The 12,823-nt window shown below is 36.8% G+C and overlaps 1 protein-coding gene across 4 annotated transcripts in view; it reads left to right on the top strand.

Annotated features, from left to right (window-relative positions):
* Positions 1-12,823, top strand: part of MNAT1 (MNAT1 component of CDK activating kinase) — a 212,854-nt gene that overhangs the window by 51,922 nt on the left and 148,109 nt on the right. For all 4 annotated transcript variants that reach the window (XM_082450478.1, XM_082450480.1, XM_082450477.1 and 1 more), the window contains exon 4: positions 4,816-4,919. In XM_082450478.1, the coding sequence (XP_082306604.1) occupies positions 4,816-4,919 (104 nt within the window). The remainder of the gene's footprint in view (positions 1-4,815; positions 4,920-12,823) is intronic.

Raw genomic sequence — 12,823 nt, 5'->3', positions numbered from 1 at the left:
AATAATTCAACAAGCATTTCTTGAGCTCTTACCAGATGAGAAGTTCCTGTTGTTTTTTAAATAGACTTTATTTTTTAGAGCAGTTTTAGATTCACAGCAAAATTAAATGGAACGTACAGAGAGTTCCTGTATACCCCTTGTGCCACACATGCACAGACCTTCCTCACTATCAACATACCCCCACTAGAGTGGTAAATTTGTTACAGTCAATGAACCTACATTGACATATCGTTATCTCCTAAGTCCATAGTTTACATTAGGGTTTACTCTTGGTGTTGTACATTTTATGGGTTTGGATAACTGTATAATGGCATGTATCCACCATTATAGTATTGTACAGAATAGTTTTGCTACTCAGAAATTCCTCTGTGTTCTGCCTGTTTGTCCCTTCTTTCCCCGAATCCCTGGCAACCACTGATCATTTTACTGTCTCCGTATTTTTGCCTTTTCCAGAGTGTCATATAGTTGGAATTGTACAGTCTGTAGCCTTATCAAATTGTTTTCTTTCTCATAGTAATATGCATTTAAGGTTCCTCCATGTCTTTTCATGGTTTTATAGCTTATTATTATTACTGTTATTATTTGGTGCTGAATAATATCCCATTGTCTGGATATACTATAGTTTATCTTTTCAAACTACTGAAGGACATCTTGATTGCTTCCATGTTTTGGCAATTATGAATAAAGCTGCTGTAAACATTCATGTGCAGGCTTTTGTGTGGACATGGTTTTTAACTCCTTTTGATAAATACCAGGGAGGGCAGTTGCTGGATTGTATGATAAGAGTATCTTTCCTTTTGTAAGAAACTGACAGACTGTTTTCCAAAGTGCGGTGCCATTTTGCATTCCCACTGCAGTGTATGAGTGTTCCTGTTGCTTCACATCCTTGCCAGCATTGGGTGTCATCATGTGTTGGTTTTTGCCCATTCTAATGGGTGTATAGTGAAAGTTTTTTATTTAAATGCTGGGAGTGATAAAGCTGAATCAGTCCTAGAATCTGCCCTCAAGGACCACTCTATTAGGTCAAATAGGTAGGTACATTGAAAATAATTATACAGGGTAGAAAGTGGATAAATACCACCAGAATGATATTAGGTAATCTGTTGTGAGCATTCAAGGGTGGAGAGATGTAGGGGATTTCTAACTGCAAAGTGAGTTATAGCATTCAGGGGTGGAGGATGGAGAGGATTTGCACCTGCAAAGTGAGTTATGAGGAAGAGCTGCTGATTAAGCTGGATATAGAAGGGTGGCCAGATACAGATATTCACAGTTGTTCTGGGTTGAGGCTGGTACTAAGATGGGCCCTGTGGGAGCAGTTTGCTCACAGATATGGAAATAGGAAAGTGTGGCCTGTACAGATGCAGAGAAATAGCTGAACTGGGCTAACAGTGGTTTTCAGGCATAGAGAGAAGCAATAAAACTAGCATTGTAGACAAAAGTTCACACTTTGGAACACAACTTTGTGAATCAACTATACTCCAATAAAAATTTTAGAAAAAGGTTCAGGCTTTGGAATCAGCCTAGGTTAAAATCCTGGTTCCAACATTTACTATACCTTGGACGTAGTTATTTAATATCTTTAAACCTTATCTGTAAAGTGTAAATGACAGTAGTACCTCACATATCTCATAAGATTATCAGGAGGATTAAGTGATATAATTAGGTCAAGTGCTAGATGTAGTGCCTATCATACGTGTTTTATAGATCTTTGAGATGTTTCATAGATACACATGTGTGTGCCCATGTACACGCGCTATAGAGTATAATGTTCAAGCAGAGGTTTTTTTTTTTTTTTTTTTTTTTTAATTGGGGTATAGTTCTTTTACATCAAGCAGAGTTTTGAGAAGGAGATCACTTCAAGAAAACAAATGAAGGAAAACTACTTTGGTTGGATTGCTCAATCTCTCTTTCCCTTGGTTCTTGAAGAGGCTCTGAGGAATCTGCAAAATTCTCAAAGCAGAGAGGGAAAAGTAATGTAAGAGTTAAGACTGGATTTTTTTCAAGGCATTGTGAATGGAGAAGTGATGATACAGAGGTTATAGAAAATATGATGAAGTGCAAAGTAAAGAATGCTGTGTATGTGTATATCATGTAAAGTAGAAAGAGATTTTTATATGAGCTGTGAATAATTTTTCCACATTTATAAGAGAAGGAAGTTATTTCTAGTTAGGGGAACTGGGGAGAACTTCATGGAAAAGATAGTATTTGGGTAGACATTTGAAGATTGGGTATATTTTCAAAAATAAGAAAGGGGGATCAGGTATTCTGGGCAATGGTATGATCAAAGGAACTGGAGCAGGAAATGTGGGGAACATTTGGGAAATGCATACGTGTCTAATTTCAAGATAGGTCTTTATTGAGGGGAGATGAAAGTAGTTATAGCCAAATTAGGAAGGGCTCTGAATTCTAAAAGTGTTTGATTTTTTTTTTTTTTTCCTAGTAAAATGGGGAAGGCACACGGGATGAGAGAGGACTATAGGATGGTGGAGGTGGAAGGTGATTTGAAGTGTGCTTCAGAAATATTAGTCTGGCAGCATTGTATACTATGGATGGGGTTAGGGAATAGGGAAAGATGCAAAGATTCTGGAGACAGGAAGTTAAGTCAGAGATTAAATTATCCAGGGAGAAATAAGATCCTGGCTTGGAGTACTGGCAGGGTACATTGAAAATAAGGGCAGTTTTAAAGAGATTTTGGTGGTAGAATCTGTAGTATTTTGCAGCTGGTGCTTATGGAGTGCAAAGGACAGTGGGTCACATGAATGAGATGTTAAATCCTGGTGTCTTAGCATGATAGTCATATCATTAACAGGTAAAGAATTTACAAGGAGGAGTAAATTTGGAGATGTTTATGTGCTAGGTTTTCTAAATTGTACTTTGAGATGGTATCAGCTTTTCCTGGCATTTCTTTGCTTGAAACTGTGGGAAGTTATGAGATTACCCAAGGAACGTAGAGGGAGGAAAGAGGGCAAAAGTCAGAATCATGCAGTGTACCTAGAGAGCAAGATGAGGCAGAGATGGAAACAAGAATGGGTAGTTGGAGTAGTAGGAAGAAGATCAGGAGAATATATTAACAAATTAGTCACAGGAAGGACGTGCTGAGGAAAAAAAGTGATCAGAATTGTTAAGTGGGCATAGATGTTGAGGGTGGTAGAGGTTGTGAAAGATTTTTGGATTTAGTGGCTCAGTGGATGGCTGTTAAATACAGGGAGTAAACTGTGAGTGGTTGGCAAGGATAGTGGAATCAGAATGGATCACAGTTGCCTTTCTGAGGGCTGTTGCTAGTTCGGAGCTTCTTTCTCTGACTATTTTGTGTTGGGACCAAAGTGTGATTTATAGGGAATGCCCTATGTTGCATCCTAGACAGATTCCCTGGTTTACCACCATTATTATTTTCTTTTCTACTTTGCGATAAAAAATCTGGAGCAATAGCTAGAGGGCTGTTGTTTCTTATTTTCTCTCATTTCTCCCAGGGTTTTAAAATTGCATGTAATAGAATTGAGAATTGCTTCTTTTTTTTCTACATACTTAAATAAGCCTGGATTTTCAACAATGATTATGATAAATTGATGTTCTGAAATAAGTTGGTCCTTTGAAGAGATGAAAATTAAATTATGGATCAGATTGGTCTTTTGAGTATGTTTAATGGCCTTACTCAACAAAACAGATAACCCTCTGTTGGGCTTCCATTATTACTTTTCAACTCTTACAGACCTAATGCAAAAATCTAGGAACTATTTGAGATGGTTATTAGTTAAATGAAGGAGTGAGATAGGGAAGGAATCTGTAGAAACATGAAGTAAAGCAGTTATTTAGGGTAGATCAAACCTGTTTATAGGTCAAGCTGGAGGAAGCAGTGGTAAGTAATTGGAGAAGGGATAGAAGGGCTAATAATGGATGCACAAAGATTATGAGGAATCCAAGGGAAGTCTGGATTGAATTATGGAACAGGAGAGACAACGGTGATGATCCTTCTTTAGACGGGCTGATACAAACACTGAAAGGGGTAGGGCAGTGGGGCAGTACTTCAGAATATGAATATATATATATTAAAAGAGTTTTTTTTGGTTCAGAGTATTATAATAACCTTTTTATTTACATATGTAAACTTAGAAGGGAGTAAGGCATTTATAATTAAAATTATTTTGAGTTGGAATTATAAAAAGATCGTTCTAAGTCACTGAAAGTTTATCACCTATCTGAACATATCTCAGTGGCTTCTCTTACTAAATTATTTCAGTCTTAAGTTTTGGTGCCAGATTTTCCTTTACCTTCCCTGTTAAGTTTCGACTCATGTATTTCATACTTTTCCAGATCTAGACTATATGGTAAATGATTCAAGCTTGTGTCTAGCCATGTTGAGGATCAGAATAAAACCTGTTCTAGTTTGATAATATTTTTTTACTCCTTTGGATAATTTTTCTGTTTCTGGCGCATAGATTCTTTTCAGTATTGATTCTGACCAGTATAGTAGATTCCAGACTTACTCTTTTTATTTAAAAAATTAAGCAATCTTTTTTATACTTTTAGAGTTAAAATGGGCACTATAAAAATCAAATCCAATGTGATTATGGCAAGCACGTATCTTAGGTTTTTGAGGTGATTCAGATCTTTAGATAGCCTGTGTGATAGTCTGACAGTCTTTTCTTATATTTGGTTCAGAAAACATAGTTGCTGAACTAGAGCTAGTTTCTTAAGCTGTAAAGAATGTCAACCTGATGAATTAAGAAATCACTGTGATGAATATTTGGTTTTTATTATCTTCTCAAGATTTATGTTAAAACTGTATTTCATGTCAGTGTTTCTTTTCTGATGCAGTTTTCAACTTGACCAACAATGTGGATTTGGACAACACCAAAAAGAAAATGGAGATATACCAAAAGGAAAACAAAGATGTCATTCAGAAAAATAAGTTAAAGCTGGTTGGTTGCTAAGTATTTTCTTCTTCTTTTGTATTAGAGATGAATGCTTCCACATGATCCTTTAAAAAGCTATCTTTCTCTAAAACTAGTTATATTTACAAAGAATTTAGCTGAAATTAAGGCCAGAAATACTAATATATGTATATAGGCATATAGGCATATAGGTACGAGGCACACATTACTATAGCAAAGACAGTTTTGGTGGCATTGTTAAAATATATCCTATAAAGGAAAAATAATTATAGACATGCAAAGATTTAATTAACTTTTAATTAACAATTTAGGTTTAATTAACAATTTAGCTATCATTTCTTCAGTACAACTTGGCTTTCTAGTTTTGGGGGAAAGCAGAGGTAATTGTTTTTGAGGCACCGTATCAGGAATTTGTAATCATTGGTAAAAGTGATATAGATATATTTGGATTACATAGCTTGTATTTTCATCTTGTACTTAGAAGGACTTCCTTTTTATAGTCTTTAAGTGTTTCATTTAGACACTTCTTTCCTGCAATAAAACTCTCAAGGAATTGGCATTCTATTCCGTTCATATCCAGCCTGGCTTGCTTAGAAAGGTGTCTCATTTCTGAAAGCATCAGTGTGCCATAAAAATTACTCTTTGCCCAGTAGCCTTCTCTGGGTACATCAGAAGATACATGCAGAATAGGTATGCCCAGGTAACTTGTTGCATTAGCTCTGTTTAAATTAATAAGGTTGTTCTTTTCAAGTGAGTGCTTTTTTCACTTATCGTTTTAAACTAGCAAATAATATTGAGCGTTGAAAGAATAATCTAATTTTAGGCTGGTTATATTATTTTAAAGTAGGAATTTCTAATTATCTGAAAACTTTATAATGATAGGTTATTGAATACAGTTGACCCTTGAACAACACAAGTTTGAACTGCGTGGGTCCACTTAACACCTGGATTATTTTCAATAGTAAATGCTACAGTACCACACGATGCGAGGTTGGTTGAATCCTTGGATGCAGAACTGCAGATACAGAGGGAACCACTGATAAGGAGGGCAGACTATAAATTATACACGGATTTTCAATTGTGCGAAGGGTCAGCGCCCCTAACCCCCTGTGTTGTACAAGGATCAACTTGTATTTTATGTAATACATGTTCATATTAACATTTAGCACCTGGATCTATTATAACAAAGGGTTTTGGTCAGTAATTCATTATCATTTATTAATTGGTCATTCTGTGCTGAGCATTTTATCTATTAGTGATACTTACTATCACTATTTGGTATTGGCATAAATACAGACATAGAACCATTTTTTAAGATGGTGCAAATTAACATATATCAGTAACTGTGGTATCATTGGGTAGAGACAGTTCTCAAGTGGCCCAAGGAGTGTGAACTATATGACTGATGTCTTTTTGCAAACCTGAGGTAGCAACTTGCCTTTAATGTCTTTGTGAAAGTTGAAGTCTTACTGTTCCAAAAATATCAGAATCGTGTCAAAAAGGGAAAAAAAAGCAATCTCTTGCATGATTAGGCACATGAAATGACCCATTTCTGACATAGAGAAACTATTACTGAGGTGTCTGCTAACGAGATCTTATTTGTCTCATGGAGCTGGCACCTAGCATCAATTGTGAGCATGGAGAAACTGAATAAAGATGATCTAATCTTGAAATAGAGTCTTAGTGAAGATTAGCTTAATTTTTATCTTCCGTTTTCTGGATTCTCATGAGCAGCAGAGATTGCTGCATAGAATGTCTATCAATTTAGCAAAAAAAAACTTTAGTTCAATAAGCATTTGTTGAACGTCTGCTAAACACATAGTATACAAAGATGAATAAGAACCCTGGTTCTGTAGGGACCAAGTAATTTCAGTAAAATGACATAGGCACATGGAGAGTTCTGTGTGCTTGCTATTATGGGAATACAGAAGAGGGATACCTAATCTATTCTAGGAAGATTGGGAAAGGCATTCCAGGTGAGATAATGCCTGAATGGAGCTTTGAAGGACAAGTAGAAGTTACCAAGTTGTAGAAGACGGGAAGGGGGCGGGTTGGGAAGCTGCACAAAGACATTCCAGGCAGAAAGAAATCATGAGCAAAGGCAAGATGGCATGGATAATCACAGAGAGCTCTGAGAATTTTAAGTAGTTCTATATTGCCAAGTTCAATAGAGAGTTGAAACGGAAGTAGAAAGAGCCTAGGTAACATAAGGCCTTATGTATTGTGAAAAGTAATTTGGACTTATAATGACCAGTTGTTTGTATGTTTTAGCAGGTGAACCTTTTCTTCAAATGAAGCCTTACTCTGAATACGTTTGTTGAATCAACAGTGGGAGGACGAATAGGCTTGAATTCCCATCTGCTCAGTCTCTTCTGTAGTGTACCTTAGACATCTTATTAGGGAATTCCCAGGATTCCTTAGAGTAATGTTATAGAAACCTAGCTGTTAATGATTGTCATTGAAGGGTATTAAGCAAAGTGATAATAAAGTATTGTCCTTATTAGAATAGATTTATTGCTTTTGTGGAGGCTGAATTTGAGAGGATCAAACCTGGAGTTTAGGAGGCCAATGGGAGGTTATTGCAGTCTTGTAGGCGGGTTCAGAGGTGACTTAAACAAGGAATTAAGAGGTAGGGATGAATTAGAGAAATGTTTTGAGTTTGAAATAGCAAGTCCTAATGATGGATTAGAAGTGGGAGGTAAAGGTAAGGGAGGTTGATTGGGTAAGGTGGTGCCATTAGGGAGAAAACAGAGACCTTCTAGTCTTTCAGCCTGCTTCCCTTCTCCCAGTCCAGTACCTTCTTTGTGCCCCCAATGTTTGATTTTTAATGATAGCTATTTTCCCAGTTATTCAATCAGCTAGCTGGCCAACCAATATTTATTGAGGCTTTCTATTTTCAAAATACTTAAATACAGTGAGAAAATTGAGGCTACCAGTTTCTCATTGACAAAGCCAGTAGACTCTTTGTTGGTCTGAATGTCATTTGGTCTGTAGGCAGGGCAGTATTTGATGCAGGCTTCTCCCTTGATGTGAAACTCTTCCTTGACTTCTGTGGGGCCACTCCATTCTCTTCATCCTGCTGCTCTCACCTTCCTCTTTCATCCTTTTAAGAGGCTTCTCTTTCCTTTCTGTTTCTTAAACACTTGGATTCCTCTCGGTGCTTCTCTTTAAGAGTTAATCCTTTACACTGATTACTCTCAAGTGTTTCTGCGGCCCATTGTTTTCCTCCTGAGCTCCAAGAATTATATGTGATACATCCATATATCTGTAATTGGTTAATCGACATTTTTTTCTGGATGCATTAAAGGCATTTGTGATTCAGCATTCCAGAACTGATTTTTTTTTTCCTTCCAGTTTTATTGAGCTGTACATAATTGACATATGGCACTATGTAAGTTTAAGGTATACAGCATAATGATTTGACTTATATATCTCATGAAATGATTATCACAATAAGTTTCGTAAACATCCATCATCTCATATAGATACAAAATAAAAGAAAAAAATTTTTTCCTTATGGTGAGAACTCTTAGGATTTACTTTCTTAAGAACTTTCATATATGCAGCAGTGTCTATTATATTTATCATGTTGTACATTGCATCCCTAGCTAATCTTATAACTGGAAGTTGGTACCTTTTGACTACCTTTATCCAGTTCCTCCTCCCCCTAGCCCCTGCTTCTGGTAATCACAAATCTGATCTCTTTTTCAGTGATTTGTTCGTTCGTTTTTGTAGTATAATTGACCTACAACATTGTTTTAGTTCCTGGTGCACAACATAGTGATTCGATATTTCTATACATTTCAAAATGATCACCATGATAAGTCAAGTTACCATGTTGATTGTATGGTTACCATCATGATACAAAGATACTGCATTCCTGTTGACTGTATTCTCCCACACTGTATATTTCATACCTGTGACTTATTTATTTTGTAACTGGAATTTTGTACCTCTTGATCTTCCTCACCTATTTCTCTAATTCCTCATCCCCCCTCCCCTCTGGCAACCACCTGTTTGTTCTCTGTATCTGTGACTCTGTTTCTGTTTTGTTGTTTTTGTTCACTGGTTTTGTTTTTTAGATTCCAAATGTAAGTGAAATCATACAGTATTTGTCTTTCTCTGTCTGACTTATTTAACTTAGCATACTACCATCTAGGTTAATCCAAATGGCAAGATTTCATTCTTTTTTTATGGCTGAGTAATATTTGATTGTGTGTATATATATATATTTCACATCTTTTTTTAATCCATGCTTCTATTATTGATGGGTACTTAAGGTGCTTCCATTATCTTGGCTATTGTAAATAATGCATAAATGAACATTGGGGTGCATATATCTTTTCAAATTAGTGTTTTTATTTTCTTTGGATAAGTACCCAGATTTGCTGGATTGTATGGTAGTTCTGTTTCTAATTTTTTGAGGAACCTTATTGTTTTCCATAGTGTCTGCACCAATTTACATTCGCACCAGGAGTGCGCTAGGGTCCCCTTTTCTCCACATCCTTGACAGCATTTGTTATTTGTTGTCTTTTTGATTGTAGCCATTCTGACAGGTGTGAGGTGATATCTCATTGTGGTTTTGATTTGCATTTCCCTGATGATTAGTGATGTTGAGCATCTTTTCCTGAGCCTTTTGGCCATCTGTATGTCTTCTCTGGAAAAAAGTCTATTCAGGTTCTTTGCCCACTTTTTAATCAGGTTGTTTGTTTGTTTTTTTTTTAAAGATTTATTTATTTATTATTGTTTTCTTGGGCTGCTTTGTGTCTTTGTTGCTGCGTGGGCTTTCTCTAGTTGCGGCGAGGGGGGGCTACTTCCTTACGGTGCGCGGGCTTCTCATAGCGGTGGCTTCTCTTGTTGCGGAGCACGGGATCTAGGCACGTGGGCTTCAGTAGCTGCAGCACGTGGGCTCAGTAGTAGTGGCTCGCAGGCCCTAGAGCACAGCTCAGTAGTTGTGGTGTACGGGCTTAGTTGCTCTGTGGCATGTGGGATCCTCCTGGACCAGGGATTGAACCTGTGTCCCCTGCATTGGCAGGCGGATTCTTAACCACTGCGACACTGGGGAAGTCCCAGGTTGTTTGTTTTTTGATGTTGAGCTCTATGAATTCTTTGTATATTTTGGATATTAACCCCGTATCAGATTTATCGTTTGCTAAGACTGATGTTAAAGAGCATACTACCAGTGTTTTCTTCTAAGAGTTTTATGGTTTCGGGTCTTACATTTAAGTCTTCAATCCCTTTGGAGTTTATTTTTGTATATGGTGTGAGAAAGTAGTCCAGTTTAATTCTTTTGCATGTAGCTGTCCAGTTTTTGCAAAACCATTTATCGAAGAGGCTGTCTTTTCCTCATTATATATTCTTGCCTCCTTTGTCATAGATTAATTTCCCATATAGTGTGGGTTTATTTCTGAGCTCTCTATTCTGTTCCATTGATCTTTGTTTTTGTACCAGTACCATATTTTTTTGAAGACTGTGGCTTGGTATTATAGTTTGAAATCAGGGAGTGTGATACCTCCAGCTTTGTTCTTCTTTCTCATGATTGTTTTGGCTACTTGGGGTCTTTTGTGTTGCCATACACAAAAAGAATTATTTGTTCTAGTTCTGTGAAAAATGCCATTGGTATTTTGATAGGGATTGCATTCAATCTGTAGATTGCCTTGGGGTAGTATGGCCATTTTAACAATATTAATTCTTCCAACCCATGAGCACAGTATATCTTTCCATTTGTTTGTCTTGTCTTCAGTTTCTTTTGTCAGTGTCTTATAGTGTTCTCTGTACAGGTCTTTTACCTCCTTAGTTAAATGAATTCCTAGGTATTTTATTCGTTTTGATACAGATGTAAATGAGATTAATTTATCTTTCTGATAGTTTGTTGTTAGTGTATAGGAATGCAACAGATTTCTATATATTGATTTTGTATCCTGCAAGTTTACTGAATTTATTGATGAGTTCTAATAGGTTTTTTGGTGGCATCTTTAGGATTTTCTATATACAGTATCATGCCATCCGTAAACAGTGGCAGCTTTTCTTCTTCCTTTCCAATCTGAATTCCTTTTATTTCTTTTTTTGTCTGATTGCTGTGGCTAGGACTTCCAGTACTATGTTAAATAAAAGTGGCAAGAGTGGGCATCCTTGTCTTGTTCCTGATCTCAGAGGAAATGCTTTCAGCTTTTCACTGTTGAGTATGATATTAGTCGTGGGCTTGTCATATTTGGCCTTTGTTATGTTGAATTATGTTCTCTGTGCCCACTTGTTTAGAGTTTTTATCATAAACCGATGTTGAATTTTATCAAAAGACCTTTTTGCATCTATTGAGATGACCATATGCTTTTTATTTTTCAATTTGTAAATGTGGTGTATCACATTGATTGATTTGTGGATGTTTAACCATCCTTGCACCCCTGGGATAAATTCCACTTGATTATGTTATATAATCCTTTTAATGTATTGTTGAATTTGGTTTGCTAATATTTTGTTGAGGATTTTTGCATCTATGTTTATCATAATTGAACTTTTTAATCTTCACTCTCCCACCTATTTCTCCTATTACATTCTTTATCTAAGTGTTCTAGCCATATCTGGTCAGTCTTCATATATTGTTGATAGTCTTTCCTTATGACCTTTCAAACCTGGTTCCTCCTCTAATTATATTATTGTTACCTTACTTAGGGTCCTCATTATTTCTTACTGGAGTTATTGAAGTATTCTTCTAACTAGTCTTCCTGTCTTCAGTCTTGAACCCCATTGATATGTATTCTTCACTGCTTCTAGTCATCTTTCTAAACTCTAATGTCTTCCCAGTTGTCTTAGTATGGCATAAATGCATCCCTTAGTATGATATGGTCGACTTTCCATGATCTGCCATCTGCTTGCCTCTCCAGCTTTATCTAGAGCTTTCCCCAACTCCCATACTTCATGACTTGGCCATACCAAGCATTCCAGCTTTATTCATGTCTTTGCGCCTTTGTTTTCTCTGCCTAAATGGCTCTTCCACTCTCCAGTGGGGGTAAATACCTACTGTTTGAAGTCTGCTCAACCTCCATATATTAGTTACCTAGGGCTGTTAAAACAAATTACCAAAAACTGGGTGATTTATAACAACAGGAATTTGTTCTCTTACGAGAATGGGCTTCTGTAGGCTAGAAGTCTGAAATCAAGGTGTCATCAGGGTCATGGTCTCTCTGAAAGCTCTAGGGAAGAATCTTTCTTTGCCTTTTTTAGCACCTTTGGCACCACTCTGATTTCTGCCTCTGTCTTCACATGGCCTTCTCCCCATGTGTCTGTGTCAAAATTTCCAGTATGACCTATCTTAACTTGATTACATCTGCAAAGACCCTATTTCCAAATAAGGTCACATTTATAGGTACCAGGGGTTAAAACTTCAACATGTATTTTGGGGGCACACATTCAACCCATAACACTCTATACGAAATCTTTTCTAACTCTACCTGTCCTCCATCATTGCAAGGAGAATTTACCACTCTATCAATTCTGTCCCAACTGTACTCTGTGTATCCCTCTCTGTCACTTGTCATACTTATTACGTATATGTCACTGTTTTATCATGAGACTCATCCTTTTCTGCTTATGGACCTATAGTCCAGTAATTCACTTTTCTAGCCCTCATATCTCACCCCCTAACTTTTTACATTTATTCCTAGTAATCCTTCTAAATCAAGTTTGAATTCTCTTCTCCACTGGGTACCTGAGTTAGAATAGTAACCTCAGTAATAGAGGTTTGTGAAATTACAGGGAGAGATGCTAATAGGACTTAGCAACTGATTTAATTTAAGAGGAATGGGGTTGGGGGAGAGGGAGTAAACAGAGATGACTTTGAGGTTTCAACTTGAGTTGCCTGAGATGTAGGTGTGTGCTTAGCAGAAATCAGGAATACAGGAGGGTGATCAGCTTTGGGAAACCAAATGCTAAAC

Source organism: Balaenoptera physalus (genome assembly GCF_965194825.1).
Source record: "Balaenoptera physalus genome assembly, chromosome: 2".
Lineage (NCBI taxonomy): Eukaryota > Metazoa > Chordata > Mammalia > Artiodactyla > Balaenopteridae > Balaenoptera > Balaenoptera physalus.
Note: the sequence above shows the minus strand (reverse complement) of the source record. Positions and strands in the feature narration are given on the sequence as shown.